Source organism: Chanodichthys erythropterus, chromosome 16 (genome assembly GCF_024489055.1).
Source record: "Chanodichthys erythropterus isolate Z2021 chromosome 16, ASM2448905v1, whole genome shotgun sequence".
NCBI classification, from domain to species: Eukaryota; Metazoa; Chordata; class Actinopteri; order Cypriniformes; family Xenocyprididae; genus Chanodichthys; species Chanodichthys erythropterus.
Window position 1 is genome coordinate 13,125,001 of NC_090236.1, and position 24,542 is coordinate 13,149,542.

Sequence of the window (24,542 nt, forward strand, 5' to 3'; positions counted from 1 at the left end):
ACCCACATGTTGTTCCACACCCATAAAACCTCTGTTAATCTTCTGAAGATTAATGAAGGTCTTACGGGTGTGGAACGACATGAAGGACTTTTAATGGGGACTTTTAATTATAAAAATGCCTGAAATACACCAGGACTCTTATTTTGAAATAAGGGCAAAAACATTGAAATAATGTGAAATGACGTCCGTCAGCCAGACACACACATCCTCATCTAAATCTCTACAGCGTCACAACTATGATGAGCTTCTCCAAAACACACAAACTCCAGAACACAATAAAGGAGCTGTGACATCACACTCATGTGACGTGTAGTTCTGCGCCATCAGTAGTTATTATTAGAGGTAATGCATCATCGTTAGAGTCACTGTCACTGCGGGACTCAGAGGAGGGTGAGAGGATGCTTATGAGTCTGTAAAATCACTGAGATTAATATACCATAATGTGTTATGAAGAGAGAAAGCGAGTGTCAACACAAATTAAATAATGCAAAACACTAGACATGAATGAAGAATTCACTGAAAATTTATTTTCTTTGATGATATTACTTGCGTTTGCATTATTTGACTTCTTTTTGCATCATTTACAGTTCTAAGCAGATATCCATATATGATGTATATCATGATGAATAACATAAGTACTCGAATACTCACAATTTTAGTGAAATTATAGGACAGACACAAAACTGAAGCTGTTTACTCTGATCCAAAAGTCTAACCTTCATAGATGGTCAACTAAAATTAAAAGTAGAACTAAAACTCTTAAAAACTTTTTGAAGAATTGAAAATAAATGAAAACAAATAAAAAAACAAAACAATGATCAAATTTATGAAATTTAAAAATGTTGCCTTGCCAACTAACTGAAATAAAATAAGTTCTAAAACTATAAAATAAAATAAATGTAAGCACTAAAGTTACTAAACTACTACTACTGATTTTTGCACAATGCGAAAATGCATATGAAACATATGCAAGATATTATTGCACGTTGCATATGCAATATATTAATTTGACAGATTTTTGCACAATGCGAATATGTTATGAAATATATGCAAGATATTATTGCACACTGCATATGCAATATATTAATTTGACAGATTTTTGCACAATGCGAATATGTTATGAAATATATGCAAGATATTATTGCACACTGCATATGCAATATATTAATTTGACGGATTTTTGCACAATGCGAATATGTTATGAAATATATGCAAGATATTATTGCACACTGCATATGCAATATATTAATTTGACAGATTTTTGCACAATGCGAATATGCATATGAAATATATGCAAGATATTATTGCACACTGCATATGCAATATATTAATTTGACAGATTTTTGCACAATGCGACTATGCATATCTGCTTAGAATTAGAGATGGTGTGAAAATAAGTCAAATAAAGCAAAATAAGGCAAAGTAATATTAGTAAACAAACAAACTTTGGCATATAAACAGAACTGATAATGCCGAAATCTCCCACCCTGACCAGTTAACAAGTGCCCAAAACCAAAAACTACTGGGTTAAGATATACAAGCGCAATGATTGACAGGCAGAGAGAGCTCCTGACTGGCTAAAAATGGTGGGCCACTCCTGTTTACTGTCAGGGTTTGGTGACAGAGCTCTGACACTCTTGTCTTTGTGTGAGCGTGCAGATTCGTGTTTGCTCTTTCGTCTGTGTGATAAGTTGTATGTTCGGATCCTGACACTTCTGTCTAGTTCGGGTTCAGTTCTGTGTCGGGGTTCAGACATTCACGCTCATTAATGTCTTGCCTGGTCCTGTCGGTGTGTTTGGATCCAGAGTTTCCCCTACAGGGTAGTTTTTATTTGCTTTTGTTTAATTTGATAGGACTCATTGCTCTGAACTTGAGTCCTTGCCTCATCCCTTCACCCAAACTTGACATTTACGCCTTAGGACCGTCACAGAGCCTCTGATTTCATTGGTAGAAGAGACATTTTTGCTATTCCACAAACATCACGTCGAGCACCTTTAGGCTGGTTTAAGTTGGATTTCCCAGCAGGGAATGGCTTAAATCTTTAATTCGAGCGTAATATGAGTCTTGTAGCAGGAAAGGATCAGACAGAGGGATGTTAGACATGTTTTCTGAGCGCGTGTTCAGGTTGTGTGTGATGTCTCTGCGTCTCACCTCTCTCACATCGGTCTCCGCTGTAGCTGGGCAAACAGAGACACACAAACGAGTCCTCTTTATCGACACAGGTGCCGCCGTTCTCACAGGGATTCGACTGACAGTCGTCAACATCTGCAACAACATCATAGAAACGATCACTCGAGCGTCCCTCTGTTTTCTCCCAGAGGAAAACTAGTTCCCAGCTCTTCTATTTAAATATTAACATTGTCTCAGATGTTTCTTCTAAAGTTGCCTAGTAGAAATAAATTATACACGTGTGTGTATGTTTACACCCACATATCATTAATGTATTACATATTGTTGTAGTAAACCAAAACTAATAAACTAGAAATAAACTAGTAAAACATTTTTGGTAAAATAAAATAAAATAAAATAAAATAAAATAAAATAAAATAAAATAAAATAAAATAAAATAAAATAAAATAAAATAAAATAAAATAAAATAAAATAAAATAAAATATATAAATAAAAAAATCAAATATGAAATAAAAATAAAATACAAAATAAATAAAATAATAAAAAAAAAATAGTAGATACAAAATTTTAAATGTAAAAAACTTGAAAAATATCAATGAAATTATGAAAATGACGACAAATGGTGCTTTGGCAACTAATCTGTACTAAAATTAAGTACTAAAAAGACTAAAATCTAAACTGAAATAATATATATAATATATATATATATATATATATATATATATATATATATATATATATATATATATATTAGTAAATATTATAATAGTATAAATACCAAAATAACAATGGCACGCACACACACACACACACTAGGGAAGGTCATACATTCCTCCTCATCACACTGTAACATAATATTATATTACACATTCATATATGTGCTGCAGGATGTTTTAATTACCCATAATGCTCACTGTCTGTCGGGTCAGACCGCTGGTCACTGAGGAGTGTGATTAGAGAATCCACTTAATATTAGTGTCTGTTTTCTTCATTTACATAAGTATTACAATATAGGGATGATGCCAATCCTTTAATCTGCTTTTATAATTAATGCACTATATGTACTTAATTATAACCAAAGTCATAATGCATGAATTAACTACATTAATGCATTTACTATGAATAGGTAAAAAATGTTATATCTTTTTTAATCCTCTTATGCTCCCCAAGCTACATTAATTTGATTAAAAATACATAATACAATTGTGAAATATTATTAAATATAATTTATTGCTGTGATGCAAAGCTGAATTTTTCAGCATCATTACTCCAGTCTTCAGTGTCACATGATCCTTCAGAAATCATTCTAATATGATGATTTGCTGCTCAAGAAACATTTATGATTATTATCAATGTTGAAAACAATTTCATATTTTTATGGAAACTGTGATACAGTTTCACACTGTTTCAGGATTCTTTGATGAATAGAAAGTTTTAAACAGAATTTATTTGATTTATAAGAATCTTTTGTAACATCTTTACTGTCACTTTTGATCAATTTAATGCATCCTTGCTGAATAAAAGAATTAATTTCTTTCAAACAGACCCCACACTTAAGCACTATAATGCATCACCTGATTAACAGGTGTTCCTTTAACCTCCTTAACCGTGGTAAAACAATGTTCATATCTTGACTGATCACAGAGATATTAATTAAACCTAGAGCAATAATAGAATCACCCAAGTGTAAAACAGAGCTCAGCACATTTGCATAATTTTACACTCATTCATAGTAATAAACTGTCAGGACGTGTGAAGAGCGTGGCAAAATATTTACAGACGCAAGCAGTGCTGTCAGGTTTCATTAAAACCAGGAGAAACGGATCATTCTGGGATTGAACGACTCCAAACAAACACCCACAGGCATCATGTGACACATCCTCATGAAGAAAGACACAAACCATCCTTTAACGACAGGTCAGAGACTCCTGAGCCCAACCAACTAGCCATGATTTCTTCAGACTGTGTGTGTGGGGATGATAAACATCCAACTTTATATACTGAGCTGTGTGATAATACATTTTGCGACGATGAAAAAACGAGTTAAGAGTCATTTAGCGTCTGTCACAGGCCGGTGTAAGCGCTTTACAGCTCACGGATTACTCATCAAAAGATCTGGAGACTGTTTATAGCACATTTCCCATATAGCAAACACTTCTGAGGCTCAACGTTTGTCAGGCTTGCAAAAAAGTTGTCATCAGAGGAGCTTGAAAGGATAAAGTTGAAAGTCTTAAAAGTTTGTGTACGGCATCAGTCGCAAAGTCCCAAACGCCCGCTGCTTCAGTCAGACTCATGAACTTCTGAAGTTTGTTGGGCTTTAAGTGGATATCAGACGAGCTGAGGATCATGGGAAGGCTGTATCCTGAGCTCAGGCTGTTTTAAGCAACTTAATGCGTGACGGATTGGAGCGTTGTGTTCATCACATCATTTCATGGGGCTTTAAATGTGACTGGAGGAAAATGAAGCCTGATGAAAACTTGAACAAGATGAATGTCATGAACAAGTCTGGGTCGTCGTAAAATTAAATTAAAGTTCATATAGATGTTATTTTCATGATCATTAAGCATTCCTCCACAAATTCTCGTTACTGTAAAATGGAAAAATAATAATACATATATATCTATATTTTTAAATTTCATAAGTACTTTTATGGAGTATCTGTTGTACTGTTTTTGATTTATATTAAATAAACAATTTATATATATTTGAGTAATATAATATGCGGTACTTTTTTACTGCAATACAGTAATTTTTACTATGAGAATCAGTGAAGAAAACAGGAAATACAAAAAAACTACAAAATAAATAAAAAAATTAAAATAAATACTGTGAATGCAAAAAAATTAAAATAAAATAATTATAATAATTTAGTGATTCTAAAAGTATTATTTTCTTTACACACAACAAAATGTATATAATATTGTGCTTTATATTTACATATAAATATTTATGTGTTTGTATTATTATGTTTTTTATAATAATTATATTTTAATATAAATATAATAATTATATAGATTTTAGATTTTTAATAATAATAATTATTGTTATTATTGTTACTATTACTAGTTATTTTTATATTAATTATATTTTAATATAAATATAATAATTATATATATATATATATATATATATATATATATATATATATATATATATATATATATATATATATTATAATAATACTAATTATTATTAAAAATATGAAACAAATATAAAACAAATTTTATATATATATATATATATATATATATATATATATATATATATATATATATATATATATATATATATATATATATATATAATTTATAGATTGATATTTGATTTTTGATATATTTTTACTAGTGTGTTCAGGACACTATAGTTAATTTATGTAAGTAAGTAAGACATATTATACCCAAAAATTCTTCATATAGTGGACTACCAGTAAAATTGATAAAAAATTTGGGACCAATAATTATTTTGACCTGACCATGTTTTGCTAAAGTGTTATCTGACATAATTAAGATACATTTTTTTGACACAGTTTAAGTCTGATATCTTGTCATATTTTATTACCATTTTTGTAAACTATAGTGAATAAACTGTAATAATGAATTAAATGTTCAAGATGTCTGAATACATTTTGGTTAGACTATATACATGTATACATATATGCTGATGAATTCGCGCTTAAACATCACATTAAATATGGTAACAGTGGTTCCATTAAACACAACTGATTTCTATGATCAGTCATGTTGAGATTCATCAGTAGAAAGGAAAAGCCCCTACTGAAGTCATATCCTGTTTCTTAAAGAGTCACAAGGTACTTCTGCTCTTCATGAATATTTGAATTGGCTCATACATTATGCAAACCGTTTCACCGGGAGACGCTCCACAAGTGCTGCGGATCTACACGAGCTAAAGCCCACGAGCCTCTGAGGCGTTCTTCATGTCTTCACACATATTCTGCTCACATCTTACTCACAGAAACAAACCATGTGCAGAACACCGGATTACTGCAGACACACAGCACAGCCGCAGAGAGACCAACACATCTGAGAACAAATGAAAACACTGTCGTCATCTACACCATCATGTCCTGACAATCTTTCTTCTGTCAAACACAAAGGAGATTCAGTTTCCGTACACTGAGAGATGATGATGACTGTCGTTCTGCGGCAGAAGAAAGAAACTGTTCAAACGATTACCAACCAAACACACTAATCTAAAGCAAGCCTTTTCATTTAATTATAATAAAAGCACAAACTCAATTAGCATTGACCTTCACACTGCAATAAATGTGAGGAGGCCAAAATAAACCTGTCAGCCTTCCCTTGACCTCTGACCCCCAAACGCACGCCTTCGTGTCACAAATGATGGACAACTTGACCTCTGACCTCCGTATTGACCTCCGCCTATATGGCAGCTGTTCAGACAGAGCATTAAATCAGATAAAATCCTTCTGAAAGAAATGAGACAGCAAGTTTCCTGCTGATCTCACAGGCTTCTCATCAGATTTGAAAAGATATGATCTGCAATGATTTGAAATCAAAAGTCAGAGATTTCAATATGAAACATTTCTCATCAAAACATAGCTGTAAACTCTTACTGGTGATTGTTATGTAGACTTTAAATTATTAAAAGAAAATATTTTCGGGAATTGAAATAGCTAAAAAGATAGCTGAAATTAAATAAAATATAAATATTAAACTTAAAATTAGAAATGTTGCTTTGGCAACGAACTGAAATAAGTTTAAAGAGACAGTTTCTGCTAGTCTCATGTTAATCTTGAGTACATTTAGAGTAACATGCGTCCTTTATATCTCCAAAAAGTCTTTACACTGCAAAAAATGCTGTTCTTACTTAGAGTTTTTGTCTTGTTTCTAATCAAAATATCTCAAAGTTCTTGAATCAAGAAGCATTTTCTTGACAAGTAAAAATTATTTTCTTGTTTTCAGAAAAAATAAGTCAAAATTAAGGGAGTTTTTCCTTAAAACAAGCAAAATAATCTTAATCCAAACTGAAAACAAGATTATATAGCTTATCTTTGGGTTGATATAAGATTATTTAGCTTACCCCACTGGCAGATTATTTTACTTGTTTTAAGGAAAAACTCACTTAATTTGGACTTTTTCTGAAAACAAGAAAATAAGTCAAGAAAATGAACTTTAAGATATTTTGACTAGAAACAAGACAAAAACTCTAAGTAAGAACAGCATTTTGTAATATTTATTAAAGATAGATGCGCTAAACCGAGTCTTTCCGGAAAAAGCAGAGATCCTGGAGGCGTGTCTGCAGTCAGCGCTGTGGGCGGAGCTAAAGAGCGCGCTCAGCTTCTGCGATGTCCGCTAGCTGCGACATCATTATAAATACAAACGGAACACAAACGTTTGTGTTGTTTACATTATATGCAGTTGAGCGCCGATTGCCAACAAAACACAGACATCTGATGCAGCTTTACTCACCGCCAGTGCCGAACTGGGACTTGTTTAGAAAGCATAACTGAAATCCCGGGAACAAACAAACATACGTGCACAAATCCGTTGCTGCCCTGGAAAAACATTAATCCTCTGTTCCCTTAACGCTGGTTTCTTTGGGAAGTTGAAAAAGGTCATGTTCCCCTCACAACCAAAAACACACTCCTTTGTTTACAGGAGCTGTGTCTCATTTCGGAGGCTGCGTCCTCCGGAGGTCGCATTTGAAGGCTGCGTACTTCATCAAGGATGTCATATTTAAGAAAAGTAACTTTAATAAAATTGACTGATATTCATTGTGAGGTTTAAAATATTGTGATTTCTTTCTTATGTTGCAATCTAACGGTTATTTTTCTTAGATGAGACTGCCTTGATGATGTATGCAGCCTTCAAAGGGTGCAGCCTCTGAATTGGGACACAGCCATTGTTGAAAAATCTCTCGGCTTCCGTATCCCGAATGAATCGCGTTGATGGGCGGCTCTTGCTCTTGCTCTGAGTGATGTGTGTGTGCACGCTTACATAAGGAGTGCCTATATAAGGAGTTCCGCTCTCTTTCGACATCATACAGGACACACTCGAAAAAAACTCTCTGAATCCTGTACCGAAACCGGAAGTACAGAAATACTCCGTCATACGTCCAACTTGTGTTTTGAAACTTTGGCCATGTCTAGCATGAGAATGCAACTCTTTAACAGTGTAAATAAGTCAGAATGCATGAAATAGCATTACACCCCCCCTTTAAAGTACAAAAATTACTTAGATAAAAAATAAAGATATAGAAATATATTTTTAAAAAACCTAGTTAAAATGAAAAAAGCACATAACAAAATTACTAAAACTTACACTAAAATGAAAATAAAAGCTGAAAATTATAAAAGCTAAAAATATGAATAAATACTATGATATAAACTACTAAAATATCACCATTTGTATCTATTTTAATTTATCATAAGGATTTTTTGGAGAAATATCTGAGACGGAATTGAATATTTTCCTCATGCACGAATGACACACACAAAAAAAAAAAAAACCTGAAGAAAATCTCCAACATTTATACACTCAACAAAATTCCTTGATATTTTAAAGGACCTTTCCAGTTGTTCATGAAAAATAATTTTCTACATTAACTGATTGAATAGATTCGGGATATTCACACATTTTGATCAAATTAAATTGAGTAACTTTAGTAAATATTACAAATATACAAATAGCAATTTTAGGCCTGGAAATCATTTAAATTTGAATATTTCCTATTGTTTTCAGGATTTCAGAAATGTGGGATCCCTGGGCATTGTGTATTTTGGGAACAGTACATTAGGATGAACTGGAAACTAAAATCACAGTCTGGATTTTTGGGTGAACTAACCCTTTAAGTTACAAAAATGTTATTTCTAAACATTCCAAACATTAAGGGAACATTCCATTTGATCCTTCTTCAAACATTAATGGAATGTTACTTTTGAATGTTCTCTGAACATTCGGAATCAAGTAGTAACATTTAAAAACTGAAACATTTAAATGTTTCAGAAAAAAAAGTTCCATTAATGATGTATAAAGAATGTTTTTGTGTTAACGTTTTAAGAATATTAGATAGCTTCGACTATTAATGTTACAGTAAGAACGTTTGTTTAAAACTTTGAAAGAACATTTCCAGAACGTTCCCTGTTAGCTGGGCAAATGTGTTCAGATGGACTAGTTTAATGATGTCTTTCTGGAGCTGGTCACTGTATGCTTTTCTTTTTTTGATCCACAGAAATTAAGTCATACGGGTTTATAACGCCATGAAGGTGAGAAAACATTTGTTTCTGGGTGAAATATCTCTGGATTTCCTCACCGATTTCACAGCTCTCTCCTGCGTATCCCTGCGGACAGAAGCAGCGGAAACCCTCTCCGTGAGGAAGACATGTCCCTCCGTGCAGACAGCTGCATCTGTCGTCCTCTGTGAAACAGAAAACACACGCTGTCATTGGTGCTCTGGAGGTGATCCATCACAATCTGTCTGTGATTATACAGCTGAGCACACACACACACACACACACACACACACACAGACACGTGATCCGGTGGCCCTGCTGGCCCTAATGAGAGTTTAGACACACGTCAGCGAGGTTCAGGGGGAAACGCGGTAAATGAGTCCAGTTTTCCAAGCATCATTTGTCTTTCATTACAGCTCTGACACGTTACTGACAGACATGAACAAGATTTGTACATTTACCTGGTGCAAAACTGTTCAAACTAACACTAATATGAGCAATAATAACAGTGATGCCTGACTTAGACATCACTAAATAACAGTAGAATACAGTATTTGTTTAAGTTGTGTGTAATTAATCAAAATAAAACCCAAATTTGTGTATAAAATACCAAAGATTGCATGAACAAATGAGAAGCTGTAAGAGCTCAATGATGTCACGTTTTAAAATGAAGAAATTATGAGAGCCTTAAATATTAATATTGTATTTTTACAGTTGCACTAATTACTAGTATTATATTATTTTTCTTTAAATACTCAAATTGTATATATTATAATAGTAATATTTGTTTTATATTTGTTTAATATTTTAATAATAATAATAATAATAATAATAATTAGTATTATTATACATCTATATATTTATTATGTTTATATTAAAATATAATCATTATAAAAATAAATTATTGAAAAATTATACTATTACTAATAATATTATTATTATTATTATTATTCAAAATAAATAATAATAATAATCAATAATAATAATAATAATATTAGCTAGCTTAAAATGAACCCAAAATAGTTGGGAAATTAAAAACCAGATGCAGTTAGAGGCAACAATAATAGACAAAAGGTGAATGTTTATTAATAAGCTTTAATATTTTATTAATATAAATTTAATAGTTTAATAGTTTATTATTATACATTTATGAATAAGCAATAATAAATGTTTATTGTTTAATAATTATTCATTGAACATTAATAAATGTTTATTTCCAACATACTTTGGGTTAATTTTAATTAAGCAACACAGTAATTTTTAAACAATAGTTGAGTTAAATAAAACTACCCAGCAGGTTGGGCAAACATTTAACCCTACCGCTGGGTTAAAACAACCCAATTGCTGGGTTTGTCCATTTTCAACCCAACTTGGGTTGTTTTTTTACCCAGCATTTTTTAGAGTGTACTACTACTACTACTACTACTACTACTACTACTACTACTAATAATAATAATAATATAATTAATATATTTATGTTACAATATAATTATAAAATAAAAGAGCAAAAAATAAATTATAAATATAAATAATATGATAGTAATTTTTTATATTTGTTTCATATTTTTATCAATAATAATAATAATAATAATAATTAGTATTATATATATAAATTATTTATATTATTTGTATTAAATAAATTTTTAAATATAATTTTTATAAAAATAAACGATACAAATTATACTACTTCTATTATACTGCTACTACTAATAATAACAAGTTATTATTATTAAAATGAAAACAATTAATCTATATTAAAATATAATTATTATAAAAATAAATTATAAAAATTAATAATAATTATTATTAAAAATCTATATAATATAGTTAATAATTATTATTATTATTATTAAAAATCTATATAATATTTATTTGAAAATAATAAAAATATTATAAAACATTTTTATTATAAAAAATACAAATACTACTAGTACAACTAATAATAATAACAATAATAATAGTAATAGTTAATATTTCTATATTACAATATAATTATTATAAAAATAAATTATAAAATTAATAATTTTAATAATTATTATTAGTATCATTATTATTAAAATTGCACAACATTGCGCAGTCCTACAAACACAGCAGTTTCACAATTGCTAAAAGGACATGCTATTTGATTTTTCTCCTCCTAGTTGAGTTCAAACACTGATCAAATAACATTTTTACACGAAAAAACAACCTCGACCTGTGTCAGACTAACTGTACGATATCAAAGCTTCACAGAAATAATCAGTATTTATGATTTATAGAGTGACAGCAAATGTACATCTACTTGCATTGAGGAATGTTGCTTCATTGCATTCTGGTCTATTATTGTGTTATGATCAGTTTTAGATGAGCTGTGTTTGGTCTCTTTCCATGTGGGCGGAGGTTCTTGAGCAGAAGAAGAGCCGTTATGATGACAGATGTCTGAATACACAGCACTGCGCTCTCTCTGGAGCCTCTCTTCACTACAGCACGTGTCGCTCACTGAGGCTTGTAATGGCTTTCAGAGCGCGGCTCGTTCTAATACACCCGCTGAATGAGTTTCACCGCTGACCCGCACTGAGACGATCACATCAACCACAGCACCATATACATACAGAGAGAGAGGATCAAGAAAAATCCCTGTGTGTGAAAGTCAGTTCACAGACTCGAGGTCAAATACGTGATACACATTTAAAGACACAGTTCAGACGAATATCTAGTCATCATTTACTCACTCTCATGCTACTCCACACCTTACGTAAAACAATATACAGTGCCGGTCAAAGGTTTGGAAACATTACTATTGTTAATGTTGTTGAAAGAGTCTCTTCCGCTCACCAAGGCTGTGCTTATTTGATCAAAAATACATGTAATATTGTGAAATATTATTACAATGTAAAATAGCTGTTTTCTATGTGAATATATTTTAAACCATTATTTCTATCCTGTGATCAAAGCTGAATTTTTCAGCATCATTACTCCAGTCTTCAGTGTCACATGATCCTTCAGAAATCATTCTAACATGATGATTTGCTGCTCAAGAAACATTTCTGATTATTATCAATGTTGAATCTTTTAGTTAATGTCTTTTTTCAGAATTCTTTGATTAAAAAAAGTGAAAAAGTGTTTATTTAGAAATATTTTGTAAGAATATACACTACCGTTCAAAAGTTTGGGGTCAAACGAAGGAATTAAGACAGTCATAAATATTATTATTGTCTTTTTAAAATAAAATAATAATAATAATAATAATAATAATAATAATTATATATATATATATATATATATACATATATATATAGATACATATATACATATATATATATATATATATATATATATATATATATATATATATATATAATATTATAATAGTAATACTTGTTTTATATCTGTTTAATATTTTTAACAATAAGAATTAGTATTATTATTAAAAATCTATATATTATTTATATTTATATTAAAATATAATAATCATTAAAAATAAACATAATAAAAATACTACTACTACTAATATAATTAATATATTTATATTACAATATAATTCTAAAAATAAATAATAAATATAAATATTATAATAGTAATATTTGGTTAACATTTTTAATAATGATAATAATAATAATAATAATATTTTTGTTATTATTAAAAATCTATATATTTATTATATTTATATTAAAATATAATTATTATAAAATAAATTATTATAAAAATTAATACTAATAACAATTATTATTATTATTATTATTATTATTATCGATTATATTTATATTACAATTTAAATTCTTAAAAAAAGAACAACATTTACTTAAAATAGAAATCTTTTGCAACAATATACACTACCATTCAAAAGTCACTAATTTTTTTCTTTCTATTTTTTCTTTTTATTTTTTTTTTATTTTATTCAGCTTTGATCACAGGAATAAATTACATTTTAGTACATATTCACATAGAAAACAGCTATTTTAAATTGCAATAATATTTCAAAATTTTTACTGTATTTTTGATCAAATAAATGCGGCCTTAGTGAGCAGAAGAGACTCAAAAACATTAGCGATTGTAATTATTCCAAACTTTTGACCGGTAATATACATTTAAATTATATATATATATATATATATATATATATATATATATATATATATATTATATATATATATATATATATATATATATATATATATATATATATATAGGCTATATATTTGAAAGTGTAATTCATTTTCTTTGTCTATTCCTCTGTGTCTCTCTGTCATTGATGGTCTTTACAAACTCTCTTGGATTGTTGTCATGGTAACTGTGCTGAGAGCAGCCCGCCAATCATCCTCTCACTCCGCAGGCCACGCCCCCTCAGCAAGGCCTTTTCACTTAATTAGCGGCAACATTATGCTTCACATAGCAAACCATCATTTCAGCCCTAATTGGTTTGCTGAGATTTTTTACTACAAATGCAAACGGGCGACATCCTTGAGGTCACAGCAGCGTGCCATGATGATGAGATATACCGTACACAGAAGACTATATGTGACATTTTATAGGTTAAGAGGGCAACTGCAGAGGTGAGAGGTGATTTTTAACAGAGCGATATGCAAATATTGCACACTGAGAGAGAAAAGCAGAGTGTGATAATCACATAAGCATCATGGGTAAACAATCACCATCAGGCAGATGATTTAATTTAGTGTTTACACAGCTGCAAATGTACTTACACATCATCAAATTATCACACCGTGAGCTGAAATCACAACAGCAGCGCTGGCAATCTCCTTCAAAACACTTCAAAGATATTAACATGCTGCGTATAAATAATACAAATACTATATTTTGCACTAAAACGCTGTTAAAATGTCACACTTTAACAATAATACAATTCTTAATATTTAAAAGATCTTTTGAAATAAAACACATCTAATCATACTGTAGGTTCACAGCAGTGCTATTTCATATCACTGAGATATTATTACAGTTCTTTTAAATATTTCGAATTAGTTTATTTTTATATATTTTCTGTTTTCCTTATAATTATAGTTAAAGGTCTAGTCATTTTTGTGTGTTTTTGCCAGTTTTATTAGTTTTTTTAAATGTCTACATATATTTTTATTAATTTTAGCTTTAGTTTTAGTTATTTTAGTACTTTATTTTAATCTAAAGAAAATAAAATGTGAAATGCAAGGAAAGTTACACAAAGTTACGACACTCAAAGTTCAATGCAAAGGGAGATATTTTCTTTTACAGAAATCACTTTTTAAACGGCTGGTAGGGACTACAACGAGCTTCTTCCTGGGTTGGTGACATCACAAACCCTAAAATTCACATAAACCCCGCCCCCGAGAACACACAACAAAGGGGGCGGGGCCATGTTGGGCTGCTTTAGAGAAGAGGAAGAGTTGTTGTAGTCGAGTGTTGTTGTCATGCCGTCATTTTACGCCGGACTGCCTCACAAACGAGGGTCAATTCAACACAAAAGATGAACATGACGGCACATGCTAGTGGATGAGTTGAATCAACTCCACAGCAACTACATCAATTTATCCACTAACCATTCAGAAACGTCTAAAAGTTGTAACTTCTTCCTGAGTCTCTCCATCAGTTTGAACAATGAAAGGCTGAACACTTTCCTCATTTTGTCTGCGTGAGATTCTCCAGCTTTGTTGTTGTTGAGCTGTTAAAGCTCCGCCCTCTTCTGGAAAGCGGAGCTCATTTGCATTTAAAGGGACACACACAAAAACGGCATGTTTTTACTCACACCCAAATAGGGGCAAATTTGACAAGCTATAATAAATGATCTGTGGGGGATTTTGAGCTGAAGCTTCAGACACATTCTGGAGACACCAGAGACTGATATTACATCTTGTAAAAGGGGCATTATAGGTCATCTTTAATGCATTATGGATTTTAAATTAATAAATTTGTCTCATTGTTAGTTAAGCATCGCTGTTAGTCAGAGAGTCAGACTTAGTGATCTGAATAAAGAAACCTTCGTGTTTAACCGCTGATGTTACTGACATGAATGTGTTTCCTCCACATCAGTCATGTCGATCCGTACAGCCCACAGGACTCAAGTGATTGACAGGTGATGTAACACTAAAGGTCAAATCTGGCATTCTTCAGGACGACAGACGGGAGACACAAGAGAATGTCGGTTTGTGTCAGTCTGGCTGCTTATAACATGACCAGTGAAATCAGTAAGATAGAAAAGCCAGAGAATGACTGGAGACCAAAATAAGAAGAGCTGCAGTCATGAATGTGACGAGATCTTGAGCATTTCCTTGAGTGCCAGAGTTGATCAGAGCAGATGCAAGACAAGTGTGAACACACACACACACACACACACACACACACACGTCTCTCACTGTATCTTATCGCATATTCAAGTGCCGGATTAAGTGCTAAACTGCTGGGAGCTGAATAATGATACATGCATTTACACACACACACACACACACACACACACACACACACACACACACGGGTGACTGAAAAGCCATTGCAAGAAGTGAAATATTTTATTTATTTCATATCAATGAAAAAAGTTCCTCACTGACCTACATCCCACAACAATCGAAATGTAATTAATATTCATGAGCATAGCTAATAAGTGTTATATTGTGTCTCTGCACTTTTTAAATGATTCTGGAACATGTGAAAGTGGATCGGACACTTCAGGCTGCGAGTCAATGAAATGTAATGACTATCTCTTATGCACTCACTAATTATAATAGTTTAGTTGCTACGCCAGACAATCAGCAAAACTAGTGTGAAATCTATTTTTTGTCCATTTCGACAGTCAAATATTCCTAACTATAAGCTCTCAGTAGTATAAGCAAATATGGGCGTTCATTAATATTCATGCACCGATATGAATATTCATTAGGGTGAGCTCTCCGCCCAAAGCACACACTCATCACATAATTAAACCCAACAAGAGTCTCTTTCCTGCACCTGGACGTCCACCCACCTGCCATATCTGATTCAAAGATGAATAAAAATCTCTTATCTGGTGTAAATACTGTGCAGCCATAAGGACACGCTCTCAAAACAGAAGGAAAACGGGTTTAATGGTTCTTTGCAGCACCTTAAGTTAGCTAAACAAAACTCATTCTTATCAAAAACATTTCTAAATGTAACTTGCTCCACCTTGGAAATGACTTTGTGTAAGCATGCTGTCATCAATCTTTCTTGTTTTCCAACCACTAAATTAAGACACTTTCAGTCTTTCACCATCCAAACTAATTCCTGATGGATGAAATTAAGCTGCAGAAATAAATAAAAAGTGACTCTGAAAAATTAAATAGGTCTATTAATCACACCAGAGGTGGCCGCCAGTATTACAATGAATGGGAGAAACTGGAACACCAAATATGGTCATTCTAATGTAAGTCCCGCCTTCCAAATACAAAAGCCAATCAGAGAAGGCCTCCTGGTCTTTATGTCAAACTTTATGCTCATCATTTGCTCTAAAATTAACATGAATTATTTGTAACAACCTCAAATATACAACATTTTTACATTATTTGAGGGAACTTAACTTTTACGACAACATTCATGTCATGATTTCATTGAAATGCAATTCTGGCAAGAAGTTCCTGTATTCAGATGATTCAGAAGATGACTGACAGCCCAAATACCCAATCAAATCGCTGCACTGAGAAGCCTTGTTGCTTTACTTCACCTGTCAAGCTTTAAAACTTACAAAAAATTTTGTTTTTTGGCAAATTGCTTTGACTACAGTAAAAAAATGGTGTTGTTATGGCACATGTAATTCAGATAGGAACCATTTGGCTAGTTTTGTTGTTTACTCCGTTTCCAAAATCAGCCAGTAATCTCAGAAAATGAAAGTGTTGGATCAGACTTGCTGTGTTTTCTCCATTATAGAAGACTAAAAATAAAGTGTGTGTTTGGGCAGTTTTCATTCACACTACATGCACTTTAGGTGATTATATGGAATTTGAAATGGCAGAAAAGATATTTTGTTTATTTCCTTCCTATCTACAGTTAGAGTCAACATTTGTAAACTAAAGATGTAATAAACCCAAAATGCTGTCACTTTATGCATATTTTGCAATAAACCTAAAAAATATTGTAGATATAATCAACAACTTTAAATGAATATTTTTATATTTCTCCGTTGTTTCTAATTAAAGTGTGTAATGTTAAGATTCTCCTCATTGCTGGTTGGTTTGGTTCATGACTTATAATGCTTTAACAAAGACTTTTTTTAAATCCCTATGGGAAAAATGAATGGAAAAAAATACTTCTGGAACAGACTCTGCTGTGAAAGTAGCTGAACACTAACCCAGTCTATAAGATTAGCTGTACTTTTAAACATTATCATAGCCCCGAGGTGTTCAGTATTTTTTTTTGAGGTGTATATAATAAAAGTTGTGAAACTATCGCCTAATATTAACTCTACTCTGGTGCTGTAAGGGTATTGCACATTGCCTATATAACAGCTTTCTCCTCATTTTTCCTCATTCACTCTCTCAGTCAACAGTTCTTGAAAGAACTATTTTTTTCTTTTAATTCTCTAAAAATAACCCTTTTCCACTATGAAGAACCTTTTGTGCAATGGAAAGCGTTAAAGGTTCTTCATGGAACCCTTTATTTTTAAGAGTCTTGGTCTAATATCACTCGACAAATGTCCAAATATTTGAGATGACCAATCAAATTAAAGCACACTCTAAAAAATGCTGAGTTAAAAACAAGAGATTGGGTTGTTTAAGCCAGACATATAGTCATTTTCAAACAATAGTTGGGTTAAATAAAACGGCCCAGCAGGTTGGGCAAACATTTAACCCAACTGCTGGGTTAAAACAACCGAATCGCTGGGTTTGTCCATATTTAACCCAACTTGGGTTGTTTTTAACCCAGCATTTTTCAGGATTTATTTTACAGAAGCTGCTGAGCATGAATTCCAGAATGACACTTTATTTGAAAGTTATAAAACATAAATACACTAAAAAAATGCTGGGTTAAGAATAACCCAAGTTCCCATTCAGTCGGTCACGTTCGACGTACGTCGGACAGACCGACGAATAGGAATCTCGCTAGAGAGGCCAATCTACTTCGAGTGTAACTAAACGAGCCAATGCACATTGGCATGCAATCATATGCATCAGCTGCTCGCCTCGCAGCGCGGGTATATAATGAGCAGCAGGTGCGTTGCATCTTCAGCTTTTCGCTTCGGAGCCGAACGGTGTTTGTTCCTGTTCTCTGCAAGCGAGTGTCTGCTAGAAGACGAGTCAAGCTTTTGGTTGAACTTCTCTTTTTTTCCGAGTGCGGGCGAACAGCACAGCAGCGGGGTCGACGTCCTCTCTTTTTCTGTTTCGTTTGCCGTTTTTGAGCAAATAGCTGTTTGACAGCGTCAGAAGGCTGTTCTCACGGCCGGTACGGTGCGCTTTTGAGCGCTGAAAAGCCGTTTTTACGGCTGGTAAGAGTGAGCGCCTTCAAAGAGAGAGAAAGCACATGACAGGCTGCACACAATCCCTGTCTGTGTTGCGGTGGACGTTCCCCTGCGTGCTTCAGCACTTCTAAAAGAGTAAAGTCCCTGAAAGAGCTTACACAAGTAGATTCGCGTCTTTTTAAAGACGACATCTTACTTGTGTTTCTGGATGCGATCGTTCCTGTCCTCACTGACGGCCACGATCACAGTTTCGCATGTCTGGGCGCGTGCTGAAATTATGTTCGTGGGTGTTCATGTTTTCATATGAGAACATGATCACGTCGACACGCCGGTCGTGACTCTTCTTTCTCCGGGAAGCTTGAGTCCCCTCTGTTGTTGGCCAGCTGCCGCTTGTGTGTAAAAGCACAGCCGCGGCTCTGCCCGACACTCTGGGAGACCGCGGAGATCAGCGAGAGCAAACCTCTCGCTCCTCTGCGTGTCGTGTGCCGTCGAGCTGCCGGGCTGCAGCGCGGGTTGTCACGGCAACCCAGCGCTCGCTCGGCGCTCTAGATGCGCGGTTCCCTTGCGTAATCTCCATTGTAGCGCCCTCTCTGGTGCACCAGAAGAGGTCTACTTTGCTGATATGGCTTGGGTGACATGAGGTTGAGGGGTTCCTTCGGGGAACCAACCCCCTAGGGCCCCTCCCTCTCTAGCGCATTGCAAGCTGTGCAGTTTCTGGATTGGATTGCTGGTCCTTTTCATAGGGGAACCTAGCATTTCATTCAGAGCTCCAGCTGAGGGACAGACGTCGATTGCAGCATCGGAGAGAGTGCTGTTATGCTCTGGAAATGAGGGTGACGCTGCCCACTGTAATGGTGTGTGCTTATGCTGACTCAGATTCAGAGTTTACAGCCATGCTTTCCTGGGTCTTCCAGATGTGCATGGAAAACTTGGCAGTATGGGGGTATATTGGTGCCATAAATATGGAATGCCAAAGGTGCCAATCTGCATAAGTTTTTCCTCTCTCACTACCCTCTTGGATGGGGTGGCTGTACACAGACCACACCCACCCTGCATGTGAGGCCAAGGCACTCTTTTTGCAGGAGGGTAGTTCTGTGCTGGGGTTGAGCTGCGCTTGTTGACTAACCGTGATCAAAGTCACGGCGCAGGCCCTCAGCCAGACGATGTCCACCTCCGTGGTCCAGAAGTGCCCCCTGGCTTACCTTGTGAGGTGTGAGAGGTTGTCAAGCTAAATGCTTTCTCAATGCTCCCATCTTACGAGGTGGCCTTTCGGTGACACTGTCGAGGACTGAGCCCAGCGGTTCTCCTCAGTTAGTAGCGGATAGGGGAGCTTCCCATGACAAACCATTGAGTTTCTCTTGGGCCGCCCCTCAGTCTGCTCGTCGCCAAGGGTGTCGTCCCCTGCAAGAAACTCCGGCCCAGCAGGCTCTGCTGTATCCATTGCGGGGAGATGACGCCTCCCGTCTCTGCAGCTGTTTAACTGGTTGGTGAGAATCACCCCTGAGACGGGCGACCCAGAGATGGGTGGGGCTGCTCTTCCACCCCTGGAGGAGGGCCAGGTGGTAAATCCTTTATTGGGTTTGTTTCTGTTCAGCCACTGACCCAAGAGGCAGCGGTACCCAAATTTTAAAGAGCAGTTCCTCCATTTCCAGGTCTGAAGAGGGTTTGGAGAGCAGTGGGAGGAGAAAAACCTCACCACTCTCATCCCCCTCTTCTGTCGCCAGCGGACAGCAGCGAGCAGCGGGCAGCCAAAGCCTCGACTGCTCCCTCTGTCCATCCGTGGAGCCAGGTAAGTGTTGCCTAGCACACTGTGACGCCGCTTCGGGCCGCCTCACAAAGAGAGCCCCCGAGCCGTGTCCCTGTGTTCCACCTCGCTGCCCTGCTGCGGGTACACCGGTGGTCCCTTTGGTCCTGCTTGTACGGTCTCTGCGAGCCGGGTTAGCGCTCCCCAGTCCGTCTCGCTGGCTCCTTCGGACCATCAGGGTCGGCTTTGCGATTCAGTTCGCCCGGCTCCCCCCCCCCCAAGTTCAGGGACGTCCTCTTCACTACAGTGAAAGATGCCGATGCCCCTGTCCTGCGTGCGGAGATCGCAGTCCTACTGGCGAAGGACGCGATAGAGCCGGTCCCTCCAGCCGATTTGAGGTCGGGGTTCTACAGCCCCTACTTCATTGTACCCAGGAAAAGCGGCGGGTTACGACCGATCTTGGACCTGCGAGTTTTGAATCGGAGCCTCCACAAGCTACCATTCAAAATGCTCACGCAGAAACGCATTTTCGAGTGCATCCGTCCCCGAGATTGGTTTGCAGCGATTGACCTGAAGGACGCGTACTTCCATGTTTCAATTCTTCCGCGACACAGGCCATTCCTGAGATTCGCGTTCGAAGGTCGAGCATATCAGTACAGAGTCCTACCCTTCGGGCTGGCCCTGTCTCCCCGCGTCTTCACGAAAGTCGTGGAGGGAGCCCTTGTTCCCATGAGAGAACGGGGTGTTCGCATTCTCAACTATCTCGACGACTGGCTCATTCTAGCACAGTCCCGGGATCAGTTGTGCAAACACAGGGATTTGGTGCTCAGACACCTCAGCCAGTTGGGGCTTCAGGTCAACTGGGAAAAGAGCAAACTCGCCCCGGTGCAGAGGATCTCTTTTCTCGGTATGGAGTTGGATTCGGTCGAGCAGATAGCACGCCTCACAGAGGAACGTGCTCGGTCAGTGTTGAACTGCCTGGATGCATTCAATGACAGGACAGCGGTCCCACTGAAGTTCTTTCAGAGGCTCCTGGGGCATATGGCGGCTGCTGCGGCTGTAACACCGCTCGGTCTGCTTCATATGAGACCGCTTCAGCACTGGCTTCACGGCCGAGTCCCGAGATGGGCGTGGCAGCGCGGCACATTCCGGGTGCCAATCACTCAGGAGTGCCGCCGAACCTTCAGTCCGTGGTCGGACCCCTTGTTTCTTCGGGCAGGAGTGCCCCTAGAACAGGTGTCCCGGCATGCTGTGGTGTTCACAGATGCTTCTGCCACCGGCTGGGGTGCCACGTAATACGGGCATGCAGTCTCAGGGGTTTGGACGGGACCCCATCTGCATTGGCACATCAATTGCCTCGAGTTGCTGGCAGTACGCCTTGCTCTGAGCCGCCTCAAAGGCCTGCTTCAGGGCAAGCATGTACTGGTCCGTATGGACAACACTGCGACCGTTGCGTACATCAACCGTCAAGGTGGTCTACGCTCCCGTCGCATGTCACAACTCGCCCGCCATCTCCTCCTGTGGAGTCGGAAGCATCTGAGGTCGCTTCGCGCCATTCATGTCTCCGGTGTGCTCAACCGTGTGGCCGACGAGCTATCACGAGCTGCGCTGCCAGGAGAGTGGCGACTCCACCCCCAGGTGGTTCAGCTGATCTGGAGAGAATTCGGAAAGGCTCAGGTAGACCTGTTTGCCTCACCAGAAACCTCCCACTGCCAGTTGTTTTACTCTCTGACCGAGGGGACACTCGGGACAGATGCACTGGCTCACAGCTGGCCCCGGGGCCTGCGCAAATATGCGTTTCCCCCAGTGAGCCTACTTGCACAGACCCTGTGCAAAGTCAGGGAGGACGAGGAGCAGGTCTTGTTAGTTGCGCCTTACTGGCCCAACCGGACCTGGTTCCCAGAACTCTCACTCCTCGCTACAGCCCCTCCCTGGCCCATCCCTCTGAGGAAAGACCTTCTTTCTCAGAGACGGGGCACTCTTTGGCACCCGCGTCCAGACCTCTGGAAACTCCATGTCTGGTCCCTTGGACGGGATGCGGAGGTTCTAGGTGACTTACCCCCTGAGGTACTTAACACCATCACTTCGGCACGTGCACTGTCTACGAGACGTGCTTACGCCTCCAAAGTGGAACCTGTTCGTCGAGTGGTGCTCTTCTCGCCGGGAAGACCCCGAAGATGCTCGATCAGAGTCGTGCTTTCCTTCTTGCAGTAGGGTTGGAGCGTAGGCTGTCCCCCCTCCACCCTCAAAAGTCCATACTGCTGCTATATCCGCTTACCACGACCACTTAGATGGCAAATCTGTTGGTCAGCACGACCTGGTCATCAGGTTCCTTAGGGGGGGAGACGGTTAAATCCTTCTCGTCCCCTCTCCATACCCTCTTGGGACCTCACTCTGGTGCTGAGAGCACTTCAGATTGCTCCCTTTGAGCCTTTGCTGTCAGCAGACTTAAAGATTCTGTCTATGAAGACTTTGCTGCTGGTGGCATTGGACTCCATCAAGAGGGTAGGGGACCTGCAGTCATTTTCGGTCGACGAATCGTGCCTGGAGTTCGGGCCGGGTGATAGCCACGTGGTACTAAGACCCCGGCCTGGCTATGTGCCCAAGGTTCCTACCACTCCCTTCAGGGACCAGGTGGTGAGCCTGCAAGCGCTGCCCTCGGAGGAGGCAGACCCAGCCCTGGCTTTACTCTGTCCAGTCCGCGCTTTGCGACTGTACATAGACAGAACCTAAAGCCTCAGGACCTCAGACCAGCTCTTGTCTGTTATGGAGGCCAGCAGAAGGGAAAGGCTGTCTCCAAGCAGAGGATGGCCCACTGGATAGTGGATGCCATCGCCCTGGCTTACCAAGCTCAGGGTGTGCCCTGCCCGCTCAGGTTGCATGCTCACTCCACGAGAGGTGTCGCATCCTCCTGGGCGCTGGCTCGTGGCGCCTCGCTGACAGACATTTGTAGAGCTGCGGGCTGGGCGACACCTAACACGTTCGCTAGATACTATAGCCTTCGTGTCGAGCCGGTCTCCTCCCATGTTCTCGCCACAGGTCAGAGGCACGGAGAGGCCCCGGCTTAGTGTCGGCTTGCTGCGCTACATGCGCTTCTTTTCTCCAGAGAGTCCCTACAAGGCAGACCCTGTCGAGTCCTCCAATATCCCTTCGGCAGCCGACGTGGCGGAGCGTCTGGCGCCAGGCCTATACTCCGTTGTATCCTTGAGAACCGGGTTTAGGCTGGGTTCCATATGTGTGACCCTACGGGGATCCCATATGGTTGGTTCCACGGTTGCTCCTAAACGAAGCCCGTGTCTTTCCCTCTGGGAGAACCTACCCTTCATCGGGTTGGAGTCACCCCAGCTCTTCCATATGTAGCACAGCCCTACAGGGTTAGTCCATATGTACTTCTCCACATAACTCCTTCGGGGAAGGATGTGGCTTCCGCAGCGTTCCTTTCCCAGCGAAGGGTACGCTTTCCCAGCGTTATCCAATAGTCTCACTGAATGGGTTTTGGGGAACAGCAGTGATCGACTCTCTCTGTGTTAGCCCTGTCCCACCATCCTCAGGCAAGGGGGTTCAGGTGGCTTGCAACAGAGCGCTGGAAGGGGGCAGCTCCTGTGGCGCTTTGGTAGGGATTCCTATTCGTCGGTCTGTCCGACGTACGTCGAACGTGACCGACTGAATGGGAACGTCTCGGTTACAAAGGTAACCCTCGTTCCCTGAAGGAGGGAACGGAGACGTACGTCCCGTCGCCACAGTCGCTGTACCCCGCTGATGCTGCCGCCTATCCGGTTCGGCTCCTCAGCGAAAACCTGAAGATGCAACGCACCTGCTGCTCATTATATACCCGCGCTGCGAGGCGAGCAGCTGATGCATATGATTGCATGCCAATGTGCATTGGCTCGTTTAGTTACACTCGAAGTAGATTGGCCTCTCTAGCGAGATTCCTATTCGTCGGTCTGTCCGACGTACGTCTCCGTTCCCTCCTTCAGGGAACGAGGGTTACCTTTGTAACCGAGACGTTGCGTTGAATATGGACAAACTCAGCGATTGGGTTGTTTTGACCCCACGGTTGGGTTAAATATTGAGCCAAC

The 24,542-nt window shown here is 37.9% G+C and overlaps 1 protein-coding gene across 1 annotated transcript in view; it reads right to left on the reverse strand.

Moving 5' to 3' along the window:
* Window positions 1-24,542, reverse strand: part of ncana (neurocan a) — a 95,539-nt gene that overhangs the window by 15,563 nt on the left and 55,434 nt on the right. The window contains exons 10-11 of the mRNA XM_067364032.1: window positions 9,424-9,528; window positions 2,152-2,265 (exon numbers count right to left, since the gene is read on the reverse strand). Of these exons, the coding sequence (XP_067220133.1) occupies window positions 2,152-2,265; window positions 9,424-9,528 (219 nt within the window). The remainder of the gene's footprint in view (window positions 1-2,151; window positions 2,266-9,423; window positions 9,529-24,542) is intronic.